Here is a 23903-nt window from a genome sequence, read left to right on the forward strand (position 1 = left end):
AATTTTTCAGTTATTTTAACGATAGTTGGCAGCTCTGCTTACTTCCAGCATCTTTTTTGGCAAAAATTGGCGATGTCCAATTTTCGCGAATTTTGGCGTGAATTCCTCGTGTTTGAAATCCTAATTTCCCATATTTTTCTGGAGAAAATATGGTCAGCTCTCGTTAGCTGTGATGGAAAACGGGAAAAAAAACCGATGGAAAACGTCGCTGTTTCCAAAATGAAAATAACCGAAAAATGTTGAAATGTCCCGTAAACTACGGTTCATATGGTCATCTATAAATTCGATAACTTTCCTGACTTTAAAATAGTAGTCACTTTTTTGCTACTAAGAATTAAAAAAAAGGATGATGAGTTTGAAACATAGTTTAAAACGATCAAACAGAATGACCATAAATCAGCAAAGAATCAGTAAAGATCCGGTTTCTATCAAGTTCAAGTTCGTAGTTCGATCAAAACGTGTACTTACGACTTAATCGTAATATCTTACGCGATCTTTCCGAAAAGTCGCTGCAAAAGTCGTAAAGTTATTCTCCGAAAAATTTTAGTAGGAATCATTTGGCATAAACGAGAGAGGGGGGGTTGTTGTTGTTGTTGTTATGTTGTTGTGAATTATCGGACGTAATAAATAATAATGGCGGAAGGGTTGCAACTGGAATTGCCTCAATCTGTACCAAAGTACTTTTGTCATTATTGCCTCATGGAAGTGGACGTTGTTCATCCAGTAAGTACGTTTAGCGGACATTGCGGACGGTGATGGTGGTGATGATGATGATAATAAATTGCACATGGTTTAGGGTAGATGGCTTCATCAGTATTCGAAAAGCGTGTCAATTGCCATCACACTCTACACAATCTATGGAAATGATTATCAGCTGAACATTCATTTATTGTCAACGCACAAATTTTGACATGTATCATTAAATTTTGAACCTTTTATTTCATGTACACCATTGACAATCACTGATCTCAAGTGTCCATTAGTATAGATGGGTTGTGAATTGATTTAATCCTATTGAATGATGATGATGTGTGTGTGGTTTGTTTTTATGAATCCGCGGTATTTTCTACGTCTATGGGCAAGGCCCCTTGGGCTGGGATCTTTAAGGGGGGGGGCACAGGCCAGATTTTTCGTGGGTTCCTGTATGATAAATTTATAGGGTGAAAGACAGATTTTTAAGGATTGTCCTTGGAGAGGGGAAGGGTTGGAGCCCCCCCTGTGAGCCTTATTTTTGTGGGGCCATGTCAGGGGGCCTGACTTGTATGAGGGTCCCAGGCAAAGGTGGATTTATAGTTTTTCTACCTGTGGGGCTACACAAATTTTGTTGCCCTACTTGTCTAATTTTCTTCACCTACTCGTTCCTCAAATTTGTCACCCTGAACTATGGCCTACTTACTCTCCACCCAAGTAAATATGTGTCTCTAAGTTGCTCTTTTGGTCACTTGCTTACAAACTCTATAGGTCACACACTTTTGGTTGCTCACTGAAATTATTCCCTTCTCTCTAAATTATTCTAGATCATTATTGGTAACTTGCATTTCCTGTACGTGATCTAAGTCACTGTTGGTCATTCACATTCTTGCACATGCTTTAGGTCACTCTTTTTGTTGCTCACTGAAAATGATTCTTCTCTCTCTAAATCACTCGTTCTCTAGGTCACTCAAATTCTGGTACATGATCTAGATTACTCTACTTGTATTGATCATTCACATTCTTACACATGCTCTAGGTCACTTTTGGTTGCTCACTGAAAGTAATTCCCCTCTCTGTAAATCACTCTCTAGCATGGGTGGAGATATGGGTGGGGGGGTCATTGCCCCCAGCATCAAAGGTCAGTCGGCTGATCTAATGTATATATGCCCCCAGCAATAATGAACATACCCCCCCCCCCCAGACTTTCAAGTCTATCTCTGCCTATGTTCTCTAGGTCATTCTATTGGTTACTTGCATTCCTGTACATGCTCTAGGTCACTATTGGTCATTCACATTCTTTAGTTCACTTTTTTTTTGTTGCTCACTGAAAATGTGATTTCCTTCTCTATAAATAACTTCTCTAGATCATTATTGGTCACTCACATTCCTGTACATGATCTAGGTTACTCTGTTGATTATTCACATTCTTGCGCATTCTCTAGATCACTCTTAGTTGCTCACTGAAAATGATTCCCCTCTCTCTAAGTCACTCTCCAGGTCATTCACATTGCTGCACATGCTCCAGGTCACTATTGGTCACATTCTTTCACATGATCTAGGTTGCTCTTTTGATCCTTCACTAACTGTCCCTTTCTCTCTAGGTCACTCGCATGTTCGGTATACTGGGATGTATACCTGTATACCTGTCTGGCTTTGACATGATTATGATGGAAGAGAGGATTTTTTTACCCTGAGGATTCTCTGGTGTAGCTGGATCTCTGGGAATTTGTTAGGAGCAATGTCCCCACTTCCATTATAAGATGATACTTGTGAATGAAAGGTGTCTTGTAATAGCTTTGATGAATATTAAAGCAGTCCTAATATCCTCCATGGAAGTTGCCATCAAAATCACAAAAGAAACATTTTATTCATGACCTTATGTTGTATAACAAACCATTAAATGATTGCAAAATTAACTTGGACTGCTGTAATATTTGCCGCCGACTTCAGCTGACCACCACTGTGTTTGCAGCTGAAGTTGGTTGTCTGTGGTTCTCAACTGCTAGTCGATTGCCCTGTTAAAAAAGTCTTGTCACAGAGAGCAACTGGCGTACAACAATACAATTATTCAAGCACTGGCTATAATACCTAGTGCTGCCCGGGTTTTCTTCAATTACTGGGAGATTTGAAAAAGTGACCAACCATTGTAAAGGAATGAACTATTATACATAATATTGGCAGCATCAGAGAAGCGAGACACGATTTTAGAGGCATAAATGCATGTCTGAAGCAAGTTTTTGGGAACCACTGTAACTAGAATACAAAACATTCCGAAAGTGATTGTTTTCGGTATTTGTGCTGCTCTTATGAACTTTTAAAGTAGCCTATTGTTCAATCCGGTTTGGTTTTTTTTTATCCTGTTTGGTATATATGTAAAATTTGGCGACGATCAGTCTAAAATTGTAGATTTGTATAGAGAACACACTCTCCCCCACACAGACAGAAAGTGAATTTTATATATATATATATATATATTATATTACACTTCACTCATAGTTGAAAAAACAGATGGCAGCACTATGACAAGCATTTCACAGAAACAAACTTCGGTTAGGTTTACAACACGTACACGCACATTCCACCATTTACCAATTTGTTAGAAGTTCCGCAGAGGAACATGGATGAGGTGCATGTATGGTTTAGTAGTAGTAATATTTGCCAACAGTATTTCGAAGCCAATTTCATATGTATGCACAAATTAGTGTCTTTCTCGCATGGGAAAACAGAATACCTGCCCAGGGCCCACAAATTTTCAGCCCCTCCTCCCCCCCAAAAAATTGGCATTTTATGGCTTTTGTATTTTAGGCACAGCCTATATATGTATACACATACCCGTTATCCTGCTTATGCCTCTGCCTCAACTAACACTGTACAGGCGGTACCAAATACATGCTCACTGCTCTGTCTCAACGAAAGCAGATATATCTGAAACCGTTGACTTAAGAAACATTTTTGTTTAATCACGAAAAGTGCCAATATTTGCCCCATCACCATAATACTTGTGGATAGAAGGTTTGAGCCCCTTCCAATATTTTTGATCCCTCTCCATACTTCTGAATAACTTCACGCCTATGGTGTATATTGACACCCCCCACCCCCCCGGCTTTGCTTGTATCACCTCTAGACATTCTCTGCAACATATTAAGTAGTTACAAAATTCTCAATCGATGTTTGAAAATTTATATCATGCATTTTTTATTCGTTTTCCTGTCAATGAATAATCATTATTATTTATTACATTCCAGGAATTGACATGTGCAAGATGTAATAACGGATTCATTGAAGAGGTACACGTTTCCGAAGATTCTGGAAGGTGAATTGTGTTTCCAAAGTTTAAAATCAATCCATTAATATGTCGCTTATATACAGGGTGGACATAAAATAATTTTGCCGATGTAGGTGCTCCTAGCGGCTGGAAAAATTAACAAATGCAATTTCAAATATAAGTGTTTCCATGTATGCATTTAAAAACTGACAGGAAAACAAAACCCTAGCCCTTGTGGTTACAGTCCACAGCAACAAACAATTTTCTGAAACCAGAAAGTTCAGATGGCAACATTCACTTTTGTGCACTGCTAAGTGATATACGTAGTGACAAACCATAACTGTAGGGCATTGAAACAGTATCTATAGCACCATAAATGTTGGCGTAGGATGCAGATAAAGAACTCGCCAAAAGGGTTGGTGTGCTAACCATTCGGTGGGCAACTTCCAGCGGCTGTAATGTGATCTGCAATGATTGTTTCCACATGTTTCTTTGCATTTTGCATTGTGTGTTTTCACTGTGCCGATTACTTTACAACACGTGAAAGTGGGTGTTGAATTTGAATTTTTTTATGCTGTAAGCATAACTGCAGGAGCTAGGTTTTTGTTTCTCTTCCCATTCTTTGAAACACCTATATTTCGGATTTCATTTGCAACCATTGATTTTTGCGACCACCAGGGACTTTTTGCCTTCCCCTGTCCCTGTTTTTTCCCATTATTTAAGATTAGTATGATGCAAATCGGTGTTATGTTTGTTATACTGTTTATTTTTTGTCTTATAGTGATGAATCCGATCTTGATATTGAAGCTGCGCCTCCTCCTCTTGTCGAGGTATGTATGGGAGGAGGAATTTTTTTTAAAATAGGATTTGAACTTATTTTAAAATGTTATCTATGCAAATGGTCTCTATGTAAGCCATAGCCTATTCAAAACATTGTAGATTATTTTAGTTTATTAGTTAACTCTCTAACGCCCAAAGATGTCACAGATAGGAAGTATGGAAATGCTTTGAAGGCTTATGTGAACAGCAGGGAAGCAGATGGAAACTTCTTTGGAAGTGGAAAGACAGGTTTAAATCACACAGGAAGGTGGGACAGGGCGGCTAAAAAATCTCTATCCTGATGGGACCTATTTTTGGCATCCCGACCAAGTTTTTTGGTTGACAAAGTATTTTTTTTTTTGCCCTTTCAACTTTGGTGTCCTATGCTACTGCTGCACAGGTCACAGTTATTCAATCACCACACTTCACCCATAGTTAGAAAAAATTGGTGGCAGGTGGCAGCATTACACAGAAACAAACTTCACGTCAGGTTCACTACACATACACACACTCATTCCAACATGTACCAATTTGTTAGACATCCCGCTGAGGAATATGGACTAGGTGCATGTCTGGTTCAGCAGCAGCCTGCACGGGTCACACTGCCCAAGACCCACCCATGGTTTGGGAGAGAGACATCAGCTTTCGAGACATCGAAACTTGGATGGAGTACAGGTTGAGAACTCCTGATGAAAGTATCTTACAGCGGCAATGACAAGATATCTTGCCCAACTTGATGCCCTTTATTACGAATTACCTTATGTCCCCTTGAAACCCTCTTATTTTTCCTTTGAGTCCACACTGTCCTGTAATAGTTCTTAGTAAAGAGAAGACATGTTTCCCATCCCTCCCAACAAGTTACATCAACTGCCAGTAGATGGAGTCAGCTTTCGTTCAAAGTTGTATAACAGAAGGAGGGAGACTCGAGGTAATAAAGAGATATGCGTAAAGTATAAATAACAGAAAATATAGAGTATTTCTCTTCCTCACCTTGTTTCATTATTATTCTCAGAGTTGGGGGAAAGGAAACGCTTATCACTACATTTTTGTATTTACATTGTGTTTTCATATTGCTCTGTTCAAATCTGTAACTTTTTAATTTAAAAAAAAAAAAAGAAGAGAAGCTTCAAAAATGTTGATTGTGCGACAGGATTAAGATGTCATTGTTTTGTTCTTCTTTTTTATAAATCGTGACAGCAGTTTCTTTTGGCTGTTTTACAGTTCCTTGCTGCCTATTTTGGTAGTCCTACTTTTATACTCCAATGGACATACTCGTCGATTGTGAGTGATTTTGTTTGTGGAGTTGGAGTTTGCAATTTATTTGCGAATAAATTAAAAAACCCCAGAAAATCGCATGCTTGGTGTTTGAACTGAATTGACTCCTATTGCCTTTTGTTTCCGCTAGTTGGTTAGGAGGTTTTGAATTTTGTTGCATGTAATGCATCGTGTGTTGTGCTGTTTAATTAATTCTGATGGCGTGTGAGTGTAATGACGTTTCTTCTATTTATTGTCTCCCTAGATTACATTTTCTGCATGTTTTCGAAGTTATCTAGTGACATGAGTAGCGTTTTTGTGAAGCTCCTCATCATTTAAGATGAGTCATAGATGTATGCATCTGTATCGTGTTTGCGAAGTTTTACATTTGCAAATTTTTGTTTGTTCATAAAGCACCAAAATACCATCAACTGATATATTTTTGCCTGATTTTAATTTAGTAGTGAGTGAATACCACTACTTTAATGCACACTAACTTGCCATATTGTCACAGCAATTTATTAACGATCGAGTTGGGTCAGAAATGGTGGCAGTATCGGTGGTCACCTCAGGTTTGGTAGGGAAAGAGCTTGTTATCTATGTTCTCTGAGATCGAACTCACAGACCTAACTGTAGCCTTCATGGTGGTAGATGAGCATTTTACCACTGCACCACTCAGGGGAAATGTAGTGAGTGACTGGTATCAATCGTTCCAGAGGTTTTAAATGTTTTCATGTTAATTGATTCATGTACCAAACCTAAAATCGCACCACAGTAGATTCTTGATAATCCAGCCGTGGGCTAATCCACCCCAATCTAGTGATTCAGCAGTTTTACGTGAGTTTTCTTCAAATATAGAAGAGGGGGAAACTGGAATGCCACTGTATGTCTGTGCGCAGAAGTTTATATTATTTGAATAGGCCCTTTCAATGGACTTCCAGTAATCTGGTGATTTCCATACTTCACACCTTGGCCTGATGTGTGCTTGATTAGCGAGAGTCTGCCGTATTTCATTTTGTCAAAATTGAAATTTTCAAAAATTTTGTTTCGCTTTTTCAGTCATTGGGAAATATAACATTTTTTTACTTTTATTTGATGACAAGTTGTTTCTTAAATTTCTTGTAAAGCGAAAGTGATCAGCAGCTTTTTTAGCTGATCTTCATTTTCAACGAGGCAAAACATGTTTCCGACAAGTCTCCGGATTTTCCGAGAGGTTCACAGATTTCTACTTTATCTCCCAGACTTCTGAAAAATTGAGTGAGATAGATGGCTTTTTTCTCAGCCCGATATGTCAAGGAAACAACTATTTTCCGGATATTATGCTGAGGTGAACCCAGAAAGAAAAGTCATCACGTCTCCTCCAGGACACGAACCCAGGCCCTCTTGCATACCAGACAAGCATGCTACCATCTACACCTCTGGAGACATGACCCTGCCTTCCTTATTTCACTCCCTGGGACATGAGCTGCTGAAGTAGAGGCATTAGTAGCCTCTATTAACTTCAGGAAATGGCCCAGGTAGGACAGTTTAGAGTGGGATAGAGATGGCTTTTTTCTCAGCCCGAAATATCAAGGAAACAGTTATTTTCCTTGAGATATTATGAACTCTGTAAACTCGGAAAGAAAAGTCATATTAAATAATCATGTCCCGGCAGAGACGTGATGACTTTTCTTTTTGACAAGCTTAGTCCCCCCCCCCTAGAAAAACAGTTCTTAATAATGTTTTTTGACTTTTCAGAGACTTAACGGCCCCAAACTCATATTGAATGACTGATTTAATCATAGCATCTCAATCGTTCCAGAAGCTTGAACGAACAAATTTCTAAAACGTGGGAAATGACGTTGAATGTTTACTCTACCCGTGTCACTCTACAAGTGTCATTTTCGTAAAGTGCTTTGCAACATGGATTTCAATAGGGTTTAAAAATTAACTTCCCTGATGAAACAGATAGCATAATAAGGGATCCTACCTGCTGATAAACCCAAGAAGTGAAAATTTACACATTCATGCTTCTGGCATGAGGGGGATGATATATATAGAAAATTTCAGGCACCAATACAGATTTTAGTCGTCATGACAACAACCTGACAGACACCTGGAATTTGTCAAGCACTAGAATACGATGATATCCGATATTAGTACCACCATTTCCCAAATTACAAACAACTCGTTTTTCAAGGAAAAAAGAAAAAGCGCTGCTTTTAAGAAATTTTGCTGGTGCTTAAATTAATTTTCAATTTGCCAAGCTCTGGCCTATTGACATCACATTAAGATGCCTGGTTTAAGCTTTTAGTGTTGACGACTTTTCATAGTTGGCTGAAATGCTTGTTAAAGTAAAAAAAAAAAAATTATATGTATATTTGCACACCTGAAATGTTTTATATATTTTTCTTAATGGTGGATCAGTCCATTGTCGTTATATGCTGAATCTCATGCTTTCTATATTTTTACATTTTTTAAGGCAAACTTGTATAACTTGATGAGGAGGACAATCCGACGGACATTACTCGACATCACTTTTGGACCTCGTGCGGATGTTGTGTCACAGTGGCTAGACAGAGAGGATCACAATGCTCCGAGGGATTCGGAATTGGAATTCGATGATAGGTATGATCGCTTGCGTGAATTCATTAATAAATTTTCTTTTTTTATTGCAGTGAGAGAAAAGTGGTCCACTTTTTTTCCCCCTCCAACATTTTATGTATTTGTGAAATTACAGTCCAGCTCGGCTGCAGAGGAATTTGAAAAATATTTGTTGAAACTAAGGGTTAACAAATTGAGGAAAAAATTTATGCCCCAGGCAAATTTCATAGGAGCCAAGCATGGTTTTTTTTTCTTAAAAATCTGAAGAAAAAAAAATCTGTAAGAAAAATTGTCTTAAATAATGTTTTTTTGCCTTTTCTGTGACTTAATGGCCCCTTCCCATGTTGAGAGACAATTTATTATGAAATCAGAAAATTTTTAGCCATTCCTAGACTCTGATTTGGCAATCACATATACAGAATTTCAGGCACCAATACTGATTTTCAAGTCCACCTGGGATTTGTCCAGCACTGGTTAAAACCGATACTTGGTATTGGTATGTACTTGAGTTTTATGGTAAGAATCCACTTGAAGAGCAGCTTTTCTCAACCTGTGGTCCGCTGACTAGAGGTGGTCCTTATAAAAACGTGAAAATTTTATTATAATCAAAATGAAAATTATTCACGTGTGTTGTGTGTGTGAATATTGTTACAATCTGTAGGCAATAGATGTAACGAAATGAGAAGAGGATATTGTGTTACATTGAAGCTATTAGAGCAAAGAATAGCTGCGCGGCCACCTGTGCCTGGTTCGAACGTCTCCAAAAATGCATATGTACAAAATGGCAGAAAATCAAAAAATAAATATAAATAAATGTAAAAATTCATCCATCAATTTTAATGCAACATACCCTCCCGCCTTGGCGAAAAATTCTGATTTATCAGAATTTTCCATCGAAGTAGGAGAATGTGTCAATACATAAAAATAAAGTTGTGTGCAGGGGCGTTTCCCCAGGAGGTGTGACCACCAATAACAGTGACAGGAGTAAACAGAGAGGGTACCTACATCTACTTGGGCTCATGATATATATAGCAGTATTATTATATACATACCGATTTGATCGATTGCTCTCAGAAATATCGAAATCGGTTGATATCGGTTTCGGTTAAATGGAAAAAGGTCCGATTGGCAGAGGGCTAGAAGAACATTCTAGAAAGCCCCGCCCTTCCGAAGAATGGTTCAATTCCCTTCCAGACAGACCGTACGGTGGCGCCGCCGACTAGGAAACTGTAAGATAGAATTTTGTGGAATGTTCTTTTTTTCGAAGTTTCTCCAGGGTTATAAATAGTGCGGCGCTCACAAGATGGCAGGCTAGACAGGCTCAAAGAGACTCGAATAGAGACAGTTTCGACGAACAGTCAGTTGTGTTTAAACTTTACGAGAAAGTTGTTAGCTCTCTGATTAGGCTGCAAATACGTGTAAATTGCTGTTCTGTAAATAAATCTGTGTTTGTCCGTCGAACCGCTTCTTGTTTTGCAATCTCGAAGTTTTGTGGAAAATTATCCGGAACAATATTAATGATATTCATATAGGTTTTAATAAAAAATGAGACCCATATACTGTAATTCGGTAGTTTTCAAAGTGGGCATCGTGTGGCTCGTAGCAGGGTTGAGGCTACGGTCTCATTTTTCACAAAATGCAAAAGAAAATCTTAGAATGTGAAAGAAGTAGTATCTACTTTCGCAAAAATACATGCAGGAGGTACGAAATGAGTAGACATCCATCCATCAATCATTAGCATTTTGATAAAGCTTTTTTTCCCATTTTCGATTTTTTGCTAAAGGAATGTTTTATCTAGCTTAAACCTTGGCTCTTAGGGGGTGTTACCAACTTATGTCAAAGGCAAGCTGTTGATATTGGTGTGTGCCTGTTCAGTGCTTTGAAGTGAGTCTTTATTAGACTATTCTGAGGAGCCGGGGTTACAGAAACTCTAAGAATTATTGTTACGAGGAAGTTGGTCGAACTATATCAGACATTTCGATGGTCGTGAAAGGTTACAAAGACTACTACTACTTAATCATACATGCACCTTGTACACATTCCTCTACAGAATTTCTAACGAGTTGGTACATGTTCTGTGTAATGCTTGTTATGTGTAGTGCTGCCAACTGCCATCAATGGTCAGTTACAAAGACTGAGAAACAGCGATATAAATGATGACTGGGGTGATATTGATTTCACTTTATTTGTTCGGTTTTAAAAATGAACAGAACCAGAGCACTGTCTATTGCTGGAGATCTGATGGTTGTTCTGACAGATCATACTTATAGCCTTTCTTGGAATAGTACAGTAGCCCTTTACATTCAGAATTCATTTTTAAAATATTTTGAATTTTAGGGAACTTGATCTTATTACAAAAATTAGTTCTTGACAAAAACTTATTTACATCCAATGTTCATAAATGTAATGATAAGTGGTATTTTTAACACTATTTTGGTATTGCTGGTTCACTGGGATGAAAAAAAGTTTGCCATAACCAGTACCTGGTAATATCCAATTTCGTTGGATAGCAGGCTCGACTGTATTTTATTTCCAAACTTTTAGTTGTATCAGTATTTTCCCATATGGGTTCTAACATGTTCCAGTAAATTGCAGAATTTCTTGCTATAAAACAATTCATGATTCACGTTTAATTTTCCCATAATCTCTTCATTTTCTTTTGTAGGGTTCTTCCAATTTTGGCGGAGGTTTTAGAAGAAGGGGGTAGGTATTATCTTAAGTAATAATATTTTTTTTTCAACTGTGGTATTGACTGTACTAAAACCAGAAACTTTCTAATATGAGTTACTAAATGATGTATTAATACGATATTCTTCCATTGATGAAAATTATATTATCGTTTATAAAATTTTTTTTTCAAATGTGTCAATCACAGAAGTTTGAATCGTGGCCTATGGTTGGCTTTTGAGACATCTTTAAAAAATTTAAATTTATTTTCTTTCTTAGTAGCGTTTAAAACCCCTTGACTAAAATTTTATTATGAACTATTGTATGATAACTATTTCTCTGTTTATGTAATTCAATGTTTAAACCCTGATGAGGTTTGTAAAGTGTGGTATGGCTCAAACTGCAATTTTCTTTTGTCATTCAGAAAAACTTACATACATTATAAGGACGTGTGAAAACAATGTTGAATTATTTTTTAAACAAAGCATGACAGTACCAGACTGCATAGCCATGCTACGATTAACAAGTAATAAATAAAACAAGTAATAACAAGTAACCACTGCACTGCCTGGTTATGGAGAAAGCTCCTGACTGCGCAGGTATAGGTTCGAATCCCAAGTCGGGCATGGATGTCTACTAATACTAACAAATTCCCTGGACAGATTGTAACGATCTCTTGGGAATATGTGCTGATCACGTTATTTATTTAAATTTATTTAAAGAATGTAGAAAAGAGGTAGAAGCAAGGCATTGAAAATACATTCCTTTTACACGGTGCATGGATGCCAGGATATAGGCACATACATCCCTTTATATTGGGAAAACTCCCAAACTGTTGATCCTAGAAGCATACTTCTAGGCTATGTCCACAGTGCCAAGAGACGCTATTTAATGTACATGGACATCAGAGTGTTCGTCTTCGGATGGAATCAAGAACTTTCAGAAGATTGTTGACTTCATAGTTGATTTTTTTAAAATCAAATACTATGATCCACCCATTAGCAAGTATTGATTACATGTGAATTTATATGTGATATTTTCATTTATTATTTTGAAGATATTTAAAAAAATTTCCAGACACATCCATCTTCCATGAACATTTCAATATCTCAGTGAGATGGAAAGAGCTGCAGGACCTATATACTGAGGTCTACGCATTATATGGATACTTTTTCCAGTTGGAAGTATACTTCTAGGATCAATGGTTTGAGAGTTATTCCAGGATAAAGCTAGACTTTCCTATGTACCCCTGGACATTGGTGTATGCAGGGGGGGGGGAATGCTGGAGTTCTAACCCCCCCCCCCTCAAGCCAAGACCGAGATTATAGTGTTATTTTGCAGGAAAAAACGTAACCCCCTGAGAAGGAAAAAAATTGAACCCCCCCTCCCAGAAAATTCTGCATACACGGTATGATGCCATATATGGCAACAGTGACATAACATTTTATATTTGCATAATGGTAATATACATATTTACACAACAGGTTTTAGTGGTAAATACAAAAACTCAATCTCAGAATGATGCAGTATGAGATTAGGCAAAAGAAAGTATGTAATTGGTCATGAGGGAAAACTGTGAACCCGAAAAAATAAATATTTAAATAAAGTCCTGTATTATGATATTATAACATAATTTCCTGTCTAAAATCTGCAGATTATACAAGGGAAATTAAAAAATTATTCACACTTTGTTATGAAATTTTTTCTTGGAATAAGTGAATTCGCATGTGAGGATTGTATTCTGTCACTGGTTATAAACAGGGAAAATTATGGCAATAATTTAATTTATATTTTTTTATACAGGTCTTGGGCGATTCCACCAGCTTGCGTAAGTTTTTTTCCTATATTTATTTATGATGTTATTGTGTAAAGCTTTACTAGAATTATTTATACACTATTGCTGGTTGTAGGTCATACGTAAGAAATATGGTAGACTCTATTATGTGGCAATGTGCTAATTCAGCCTGGCCTGGCATTTTTAGGTAGGCTTCCTGTGAGTGTAGAATAGGAAAACATGCCAACGCATATCTGCGCTCAGAAGTTTATAGCCCATATTTTGATGGGCTTTTTCAAATACCTTCCAGTATAGGCACTGGAACTGGGGGCTCATATCATTTGAGAAGCCCCCCGCCCCTCGATTATTCATAAATATAGAATGCAATTCACCCCTTTTACTTCCTGTGTATGCATATGACACTGCAGTACTTACAGAAATTACTGGCAACTGTGTCCACCAATGCTTTCTTCGTAATGCTTCCAGTAATCTGGCACATCCTGGTCTGACATTTGTGGGATTTGTGAGTCTACAGCATTAAAATTTTTATTTATAATATAAAGTATGTAAAAGACAGACTTCATATGATGAAATTCAGAAGTTTCTATTGGTCTATAACATGAATCCATGATGTTGTGAGAATGTTAATTAAGGGACATGAAAATTCTTCCCCATCTCTTCATTAACAGTTCCTAAAGTTTCATAATTTTTTGATGATTAATCAAGTCTATAGATAGCCGTGAACCTTGCAATTACACTAGGGTGTATTGATGAAAAATGTAGATATACAGTATATCGTATATACTTGTGTATAATCCGACCCCTCTCATTTCAGGACCACCAAAACCCTAATAAATTAAAACGCATGTATAAGCCAACCCTCCAAAAATCAGCTCATTTTAAAGGAGGGGGATGTGCATATTTTCATGCAATAAAAGTTACAATGAAAACGTCGACACTTTCGAAGAGAATGTCTTCTTCAGTTCCGCCTATTGCATTACAGCTGCAACACATTTAAAGGTTTTGATAATGATGATTTCGGTGAAAAAACATTCCACACCTCATAAACCCACTACCACACTAGGCCAATGTTGGGTTACTTTAAGGCACCACTTTTTTTGCTGTTTATCTTCGGAACTCATCCATTCAGTCCATAAATAATCTTTAGAAGGCTTGTTGATGCTCAAATCTAAGGGTTGTGAAATTGACATAAGTCCACATGTATCAAAACAAATGACGTGTTCGATTTTTTTTACTTTGGCTTTAACGTCATCAATTCTTCGAGGTTTGAACATATAGCTACAAAAATCATGTAACTGATTAGTGACGCCATCTAAAGTAGCCTAACGATTTCCTGGATCTTCAAGCAAGCCATGCTGTGGCCACGTAGCTATATGATTTGTTAAAGGGGGGGGGGGTCGATATTTTCTTTCCGATAATAATATATTCTGCATTGATCCTCGAAGCTTACCCCCGAAATTAAGGAACAATTTTTTCATCAAAACTACTTATTAATGAGTATATACAGTATTTTCTGTGTAGAATCAAGAACAACATGGATTTATTGTTGATCAAAATTAAAAAATCAGTATTTATAAAATTTTAGTTATCACTATATTGAGATATTATCTTGACACTTTAATGTTTTCATTATGTTGTTAAAAAAATGTAATAGCCACATATATGTAAGTGAATGTATGTGTATCTGGTCCTTTTCATAGAAATCTGGGTGACTATGCATTAGGAAATGAATGGGATGCAATAATTACTCAGGTATGCTGTGTGATTCGCTTTTGTTCAGTCTTTTCATCTGTTGTCACTGAGAAACGATTGGTTTATGTGCTTTCCCCCGCTATGATTTTTTACTGCTTTGAAATATAAAGATATTGCAAGTGTTTGAATTTGCGCATTTAATAGATTCTGAACGAAGCTGAAGTCACTGGTCCACCACCACTCCCCAAGGATCAAATAGATTCTCTGCCAATCATAAATGTGCGAAGAACTCACGTAGGTGAGTATTGATGCCAATATTTTGTCTTCTTTTCCTTCCAAGTTCTAATTGATTTTTCTGCTCCCTTCACAGGGGTTGAGAGATTAACCTGGGAATCTGTTATAGGTAAAAGACCCAAATAACTTGTTTATCCCCTCAAACTAGTGGTTCTCAAACTTTTTTGCCCTGTGATTCTCTTGTCTCAGTCAACATCTATCTGTGGCTCTCCAGTATAGTCTATTGAAGATAAAAATTCAGGCATCTGCAATTTTTCAATTCAAGATATGGAAGACAGAGGTCAGCCAAAGGCATGTTTAATGTGGGGGAGGGCTTAGCAGCTATAGCCCAGGGTGGCGAGTTCAGAGAGGTGGAAAATTTGCAGAATGGGAGAAGAGCAGCAAAGTTTATATAGCCTCCAGGTAGCAAAACCATAAATTTGCCACCTGCGGCTACTTTAAACCATGCCTCTGTCTAAAGATCAAGAGACTGGTCCAGTGAGCAACCAAAAGAATGATGTAGATAATATTTAAGCATTTGAGCAACCAAAAGAGAGAATTTTAGAGACACAGGAGTGTGGAAAGGTGGAAAGGATAACCTTACAGCCCCACCTGGTAGCTCTCTATAGCCCCGTGCGGAAAGTTCGGAGGGGTGGCAAATTAGAGGAGTGAGTCATCAAGAAAATTATAACAGAATGAGAGAAGTTAGGCCAAACCAAAAACCTGCCTGTGATTGCAAATCTACAATTTTAGACCGATCTTTGCTAAATTTTTCATATAGACTTGAATAATAGATAGGCTTATTTAAAAGTTTGTCAGACCTGGGCAAATGCTCGAAATGGGCAAAAAACTGTTGGGCAACAGTAGTTCATGGCCCTAAACAATGACTCGAAATGTTTACTTTTGCTACTGTGGTTTCCAAACAAGTTTATCCCCTTTGCAATGGTTTGTCACTTCGCCTATGAAGAAAACTTGGGCAGCAACCAGGTATTATAGCTAGTGATAAATGAAAGCACTACTATTTTCTCAAAAGAAATCATTACTGGATTTTTGAATGGATTAGTGTGATCAAATTCAAATGCAATTGATTATATGAACAATGATAATGTTTAAAAGTTTCATATCGTAGCCTTGATGAACCAAAATTTTAATACCCTTAACATTCCAAATCCTTTCACTTAAATTTTGTTGAAAAAAAGAGGGGGGAATTTATTTGAAATCTTTTGAATATAAATATCATATTCAGTTCGTCTCATGTGTTTTCCTCCTCTTCAGACAATGGCGTCCAGTGCACAATATGCATGGAAGATTTCAACCTCAGGGAGAAAGCAAAATGCCTGCCTTGCGATCATTTTTTTCATGAGGAATGCATTGTGCCATGGTTAGAAATGGTGAGTTTACAATTTAGCTCCTATTGAACAATGTAAGTCATGATTCAACTTGTGTCATTTGAGGTAGGACATGATGCACCAGATCAATAAGAAAGATTCTACAGAAAAGTGATGCAATGAGATGCAAGTGCAGTTAATAGTACAGTGGAACTTCAGTTAACAAGCTTAATTCGTTCCATGAATGTGCTTGTTATCCTAATCGCTTGTACATCAAGTCAACCTTTCCCCATAGGAAATACCCTGGTGTAAGAAATTAAGAGAATTTGCAGACTTGGTCGATTATCTCTAGAACTACTGTACCGATTTTAATGAAATTTGATCTTTACATACATTGATACAATACAAAACAAATAACCATTCAATAATTGTGTAATACTCATGCATGATCGTGTGTAACACTCGTTGGAGTCGGAAGGTATGAAACAGCGTTTGCAGAATAAACAAAAAAAAAAAGGGTTAATAGGGGATATGGTCTCCTCTTACAGATATATAGGTCTCGCAGCATGATTTCATACTTGCATAGGGCAGTTTATCATTTCCTGTGGCAATTGGTCCCACTCGTTCAGCAATGTTGTTTTCATTCCCTGGATGGTTACCGGAGGGGGGGCTGCGAGTTGCAATTGCCCTCCCCAGAGCGTCCCAGACATGCTCTATAGGGTTAAGGTCTGGAGATCTGGCTGGCCAAAACAGTAATGGGTTACTTCAATGCTAGAATTGGAGAGAGAAGAAATGGCGAAAGTTCAGTTAGAAGTCATGGTTACTGTGTACAAAACGAGAGAAAACAGGCTCGTTGAATTTGCAGAGAGCAGAATGCATCATGAATTTGTTTTTTAAGAAGAAACCTCAAAGAAAATGGACCTGGAGAAGCCCAACTGGAAGGGCTTCTCCAGGTTCCCCCATGGTTAAGCGAAACTTATCAAAAATACAAAACGGTCATCGATATGGCAAAACTTCACGAACATCTATATAAATTCCAATTATAGCTAAAGAACCGATTTGATTTCCTATATAAGACCACTGAAGATGGACAAGTTATCATCACGATGAACAGAACTTTAACTACTACCCTAAAGAAATAGCAAAAGAAGTCGCTGGAAAAAAGAAATCAAACTGATGTAGAAAGTAACAGAAGAAAACGTATGGAAGACTGGAGAGAATTTCAGATTAGGATGAATGACCCTAAATCATGATGAATATTCAGAACTTTTTAAGACAGACAGTACGAAAGTGGATTACAGATGTCAGGAAGTTTAATTGCGAAATTGTAAAGAGAGCACTAGAAGATAATAGAAGCTTAAAATCAGCAAAACGAGAACTGTGTTGGTAGAATGGAAATTTTTGTACTGAAAAGGGAAGATGGAACCATCACAAAAGATAGAAATGAAATTATTACTATTGCAGAAGAATTTTATAATACTCTATACAAACAAGAAGAAAGGAATTAGAACAGAGGAAAGGGAGCAGGAAGAAAAGAAAATGGATCAGAATTTGTACAAGTAGCACTTGTGCTCAAAGAAGAAGTCTACAAGGCCATAAAATGCATGAAAAAAGGGAAATACCCAGGTGAATATGGGATTTCAATAGACATTATTAAATAAGCAGGAGAAGAATTCGCCAGTATGCTAGCTGCTTTGTTCACAAATTGTCTCACAAAATCGGATGTGCCTAAAGATTGGAATAATGCAATGATGGTTCTTTACAAAAAGGGCAAAAAAGAGGATATCAAGAGTTATCGACCAATGAGTAGTTTATAAAATCTTCACCAAGGTGCTAACATGTAGGCTTGAATCCAAATTGGACGAAGCTCAACCAAAAGAACAGGCAGGATTTCGAAGTGGATTCAGTACAATGGATCACATCCAAACAATCAGGGAACTTATAGAGACACAAGGAATACAAATTACCATTAGTATGGCCCTCATTGATTTTAAGAAAGCGTTTGACTCTGCCTTTACATCTGCTGTTGTAAAAGCTCTAGATGTAATTAGGGTAGAGAAGACTTACATCAATATCATCAAGAAAATATATGACAAAGCAACTGCAACAATTTGTTTGGATAAAGGAAAAGCAAAGGTTACACTCGGAAAAGGAGTCAGACACAGTGATACTATCTCACCAAAACTCTTTACCGCTTTTTTAGTAAAAGCATTCAGAAAACTGGATTGGTATAAGAAAAGAATTAAAATAAATGGAGAATTTCTCAACCATTTGTGTTTTGCTGACAACATTGTTGTTATTAGCAGTAATCCAGGCAAACTAGAAGAAATGATACAAGAACTTGCAAAAGTGAGTATTCAGGTGAGCTTGAAAGTGAACCTGCAAAAGATTAAAGTTATCTTCAACTCCTGTGCTTTGAAGAGGAAAATCTTGCTCAACAACACAGAGATAGAAGAAGTAGAAAGCTATGTATACCTGGGACAAGAAATTAGCATGGACAATGGAATCATTAGAGGAATAAACAGAAGGATGAGGATTGGATTGAGCACTTTTGGCAAAAACTGTGTAATTCTGAAGAGTCATGTGCCATTATGGCTGAAAATAAAAGTTTTTAACCAGTGTGTGCTACCAGCACTGACTTATGGTCAGGAGCTGAAACATGTTCACTCACAAGCAAGATGATACAAGGGCTACAGACAACACAAAGGAGCATGGAAAGATGTATGCTAGGCAAAACGAATCACTTGGATAAGGAACTACACAAAGGTGTATGATATCATGGAAAGAATTAAGCGTCTAAAATGGAAATGGGCTGCACATATTGCAAGAAGACAGGACGACAGATGAACCACAAGTGTTCTAGATTGGTACCCCTGTGGTGTTAAATTTCAGAGAAGACATCCCCGCGTAAGATGTATCAACGAGATCAGAAAAGTGGCTGGAGTCAACTGGATTGCTAAAATATCAGACAGAGCAAAATGGAAAAATTTAGAGGAAACCTTCATCCAGCAGTGGTTGAAAATGGTGATTGTTGTTTATGATGATGAATGCTTATAAATTAACTTACTCTAAATGACGACAGAGATGACTATCATATTTGATTGTACAGACTGTGTTGTTTGCAAACGTATTCTTTTGTGTGACTAGAAAAGAATTTATTATATTGTGTGTGTCAACAATTGCATTGCTTCCTGCTCGCACTTCTACAGCTTTGTTTAGGTGGTTATTTTATACAAAATTTCACAATGTCCCACATTTTACACATCTCTGAAGTGAAAGACTTCTCTCTTTCTCAGATGAGATACTGTTCATAAGCTCTTGCTGTTGCACACAATGGAGATCCATCCATTCATCTACGATCAACTGCTGGCCTTGTTCTAAAACTAATTTTTAAATGTCATCCTTATGCATCTGCAATCCCATGGCCCTCTTCAAGGATGCAATCTCTCAGACAGATATTGGCTCCTATTGAGCATCCATAAGTTAGTCCCTCAAAGTCACGTTCAATAATGCAATCAGTTCACAGTTTTCTTCAAGCAGAGTTTAAAAAAATTTCAAGTGGCACATATGCGTGGTTGCAATACTTACTACATCTAGTTTCATATTGTAAACAGTCACGCTTGCATGTGTGTTCATTTTTCGAGTGAGACATGCTGACTGGAGAATGTGTGGAAGAATACTAGCAAAATTTTTGCTCATAATGCAAATCATTACTCGTTAACTGAGTCAAAATTTTTGCTCATTAACAGAAGTTCTATAGATCAATAAGATGCACTGCTTGATGTGTTGTAGATGCACCTAATGCTTACTAGTTCAAACGAAATAGGTTATCCTTGACCGGGGGGTACTTCTACTCATGGCCAGGGTTTGTCTTGAGAGCATTATGGGGACTCCAGGTGAAGTGATTTTTCTGAGCTCACACCTGGCTAGAAATGCCTATTTACAAATTTGTATGTTTACTTGTGAAACTTTTAATCAGATTTAATTTTCCTCTTGGCCATGTAGGCTATCATCCAATGCCCTGATATTTGTCAAAAAAAATTAAGTAGATGGAAATTGCATGTGGGGGGGGGGGGGTCTGGGTGTGTACTAGTCGTTAAAAAGCAACGTGTTCATGCCTTATTTCTGGGAATAAGTGGTGCAGCTCTTTAATTTTTGAAAGCGTAACTTAAGTGTTTTGCGGCATTTTTAACAGTTGAACCTATATTATGCAATTCTTTTTCATTTGGAACTCTATTTTCCGAAGCCCAGTTATGTTGTGTAATCAAAACTATTTAACTTTATGTAGTGAAGTAATTGACTGAATTATAGTGATTTCATTTTAACATCTTGGGAAAAAAAGATTATTTCTCATTTTTACAGCATGCGACTTGCCCAATATGTCGGAAACAGATGAACGTCGAAACTACGCAAGAAACTGCTACTACTACCACTACTGCTGCCGCTGCAGTCACACAGGATGATACTGCTCAAAGAGACAGCACTCGCTCAAGCAGAAGGAACAGCAATGAAGTCGCTGTGGATGGAGTTGCCAGTAGTAGTCAGGAGTCTTCCAGCTCATCGAGTCCTGCTCCGGAATCCAGCCTCAGTTACTATACCCGCAGATTTAGCAGGCATAGACAAGCGTAGGAAAGGAAACAAAATGCAGTAAAATATACCAAAAAAAATAATGATAATGAAAAATTTGCGAGACTGTGAACTTGTGTATTTATCAGATCGTGAATGTACTATATCATATATTATTATTATACATACGGTTTATATTAGTTTCAGTCATTTTCTTTTGTTCCTGTTATCAACCTCTATCGATTCTGCTCAGGTTGTTGAATACTAAATTATCTTGATGCCTAATAATAATTTCCCCCCCCCCCCCCCGCTACAATTTGATAGATTGAATGATTTTCAAGTATTACGTTGTTACGTTTCTCGAACTCGATCTATATTTCAAGTTCTGTGAGCGTTACATTTTTCTGGATCACTGATATGAGCATAATTTACATTGAAGACGTGATTTTCAAATCATGGAATCTGTTGCTGCGATACAAAGGTATTCTTCTATTGAGTTATATGTGTTATGAATATTTATTAATTAGTGTGTTTGTTAAAAAAACAAGACTGGTGTATTGTTGAGGAAGCTTTATATTGATTAACAAGCACATTTTCTATGGCCAATGATTCTCCCGAGCTAAAAGTCATCGTAGGTGAATTGTTTTTCCCTTCAGATGTTATTATGCAGTTATTCCAATGCAACTATAAACGTGAATAACACTGCTTTTTATGAGAATTTTTCGTCATGCCAAACTTCTGGTTGTTGAGTTATATGTCCTAATAATAGAACTAAATAATTTCTTCCTAAGATTCCGTGAAATTTCGGAAACAACCTTAGTGTGAAACTAAGAGAATGTAATTCTTGGAAATGTGTTTATATATTTGTATTTCACATCTAAATGATATTTTTTATGATTTATAATTTTGTCTCGTTGAAGATTATTATAGTAGCGCTTTATAATTATTATTTATGTATGTGACTAAAGATATAAGTCTATTATATTTCTGGTAGGATTTCATATGAGCACGTTAAAAAATGTATAGTACAGGGACCCAAAAGCAATGAGAATTATTTTCTGGTGGGAAGAAAGGGGAGGGGGCGTTATTTCAGTCTATCAGTGCTTAGAGAGGGGCATCAAACTTAGTCGGGCCCTGGGCCATCTTCTCAAGTGGGTCGCCAATTATTAAAAATTAGTAATTAAAAAAAATCTTAATTTGTAATTTAAAATTTGTTGATTGTAATTAGAAATTAACTAAAAACATTTGAAAAAATCATTCAATGGGAATCGAAAGGAAGTGCAAGAATTCTGTGTATTGCACTCAGGGCCGCAGCTTGCCTTTTCTGGACCCCGGGGCAGACATTTTCTCAGGGGGGGGCCTTAAAAGGGGAAAAAAAAGTGAAATAAGTGCACATTATTTGGGAGGCCTCCAATTAGGCTCGGGGACTCCAGTTGTCCCGGCCTAGCTACAGCCCTGATCTCATTCGTGTCTTATCATTATGAAACAAAACATCTTGATTTTTCCAAGAACATCTTTACCTTGTTTAAAAAAGTTGGAACTTTATGACAAGACAACGAACATATATTTCTTTGTAATGAGGTATCCAGTCAAATTCACTCTCCAAGTCTTTAAGAAATTGCTTGAATAAGCGCTGCTTGATGCCTCTGGATCAGGTGAAGTTCAAAGTGCTCTTTGTAGGCTTGAGAACAATGTTGCTTATTTTCAACTCTTTCTTTGCAGCAAAAAGGCCCTGCTGATAAATGACGCAATGACAAAATCATAGTTTAAGAATTTTCTGATGCATTTTTCTTTTTTTCTGATTTTGCAGTAAATCTCGAACCAAAATTTCTATTTTTGACAGCCATTACTGGCATATCACTCTTTCTTGGTACTACAAGTTTGTTCGTCGGAAATTGATATTTTTCCTCACTGCATTATTTGATACATTTTTCCACGATGCCATAGACATCGTAACCTTTTGTGATTTTGTGAATAGAAAACATTTCTAAAAATTATTCATTTATATTCATACTGTCATTGCTAGTTTGAATAAATGGTCATTTGAGCCATGTTTTCAAGACCTGAAATTTCATTGCGGGCTATTGAAAAACGTTGCACATTTGAGTATATGGTCACTTCCGACGCACTCAAATTATCACCTATTACTGTTATTCATTCGACTATAATATGTCTCGGTATAAAAAATATTATGAAATGCTCGCATATATTCAAGACAGACATTTTCTGCAGCATTTATCATCCATTTTTTGACAGAGGAACCATTGATAAAAAACTTGGAATTTTCTGTAGCTGATTTCATATATGTAGTGGCTCTCACTGCCGATTCATTCGGATTTATAGTTTTTTGACATGCTTCAAATTTTTTTATTTAATAAAAAAACATATTTTTTTTGGATCTTGTTGGGACTTCTTGGGCCACCAATAGTTTCTTCAAGGGCAGCATGCAGCCCGCAGGCCACGTGTTTGACCCCCCTCCCCCCCAGCTTAGAGTGTGCGAGTGACTTCCCTAGAACATTAGTTAGTCAAGAGTCATTCGTAAGGGATGGTCTATAAAATTGATGGAAATTGTTTCCATTAGTTCGAAAGCCTTGTTGATTTTTCAAATGCAAACTTTTGTGAATGTGTTTCCATCAAGTTCTAATTCTTGTGAAGAAAAAAAAAAGCGGAAACTCTCTGTGCTATAACTTGTAACACCTTGATATTCCTTTATCCTGTAACGATTATGGACCGAAAACAAAAGAGTTTCAATCAGTTTCCGTGTGATTTATTGTTTCATCCTTAAATATTGATTTACTAATAAAATATTATTACTTATATTTTCTAGTTGCCATGGCAACTCTCAAGCCCTGGATAGTACATGATACCCATCGTGGAGTAATGCAGTTTGTTAATTGCGAAGAAGAAGAGAGGCATATGTGTGATGGGTTCACTAATAAAGTAATGATTCTCCTTAGTCGGGACTGTA

At 37.1% G+C, this 23903-nt stretch overlaps 1 protein-coding gene across 1 annotated transcript; it reads left to right on the forward strand.

Annotated features, from left to right (window-relative positions):
- The first annotated feature begins 528 nt into the window (after positions 1-528).
- On the forward strand, positions 529-23689 carry LOC149081259 (E3 ubiquitin-protein ligase RNF115-like). The gene is made up of 10 exons (XM_089238098.1): positions 529-723; positions 3939-4006; positions 4740-4788; positions 8493-8638; positions 11280-11317; positions 13085-13109; positions 14777-14828; positions 14973-15066; positions 16317-16432; positions 20732-23689. The coding sequence occupies exons 1-10, from the start codon at positions 634-636 to the stop codon at positions 20996-20998; spliced, it is 945 nt and encodes a 314-aa protein (XP_089094224.1). The 5' UTR covers positions 529-633; the 3' UTR covers positions 20999-23689.
- The last annotated feature ends 214 nt before the right edge of the window (positions 23690-23903 follow it).

Source organism: Pholcus phalangioides, unplaced genomic scaffold (genome assembly GCF_987345545.1).
Source record: "Pholcus phalangioides strain wild (caught in Gottingen) unplaced genomic scaffold, Ppha-v1.0 ptg000010l_1, whole genome shotgun sequence".
In the NCBI taxonomy this organism is placed as follows: Eukaryota; Metazoa; Arthropoda; class Arachnida; order Araneae; family Pholcidae; genus Pholcus; species Pholcus phalangioides.

What these genes read in the sequence shown, in the direction of transcription:
- LOC149081259 (XM_089238098.1), top strand. Translation starts at nt 634, where the DNA reads ATGGCGGAAGGGTTGCAACTGGAATTGCCTCAATCTGTACCAAAGTAC. An exon ending in GGAGGTTTTAGAAGAAGGGG is followed by an intron (nt 11,318 to 13,084) that starts GTAGGTATTATC and finishes TTTTTTATACAG; the next exon opens with GTCTTGGGCGATTCCACCAG. An exon ending in GGGCGATTCCACCAGCTTGC is followed by an intron (nt 13,110 to 14,776) that starts GTAAGTTTTTTT and finishes TCCTTTTCATAG; the next exon opens with AAATCTGGGTGACTATGCAT.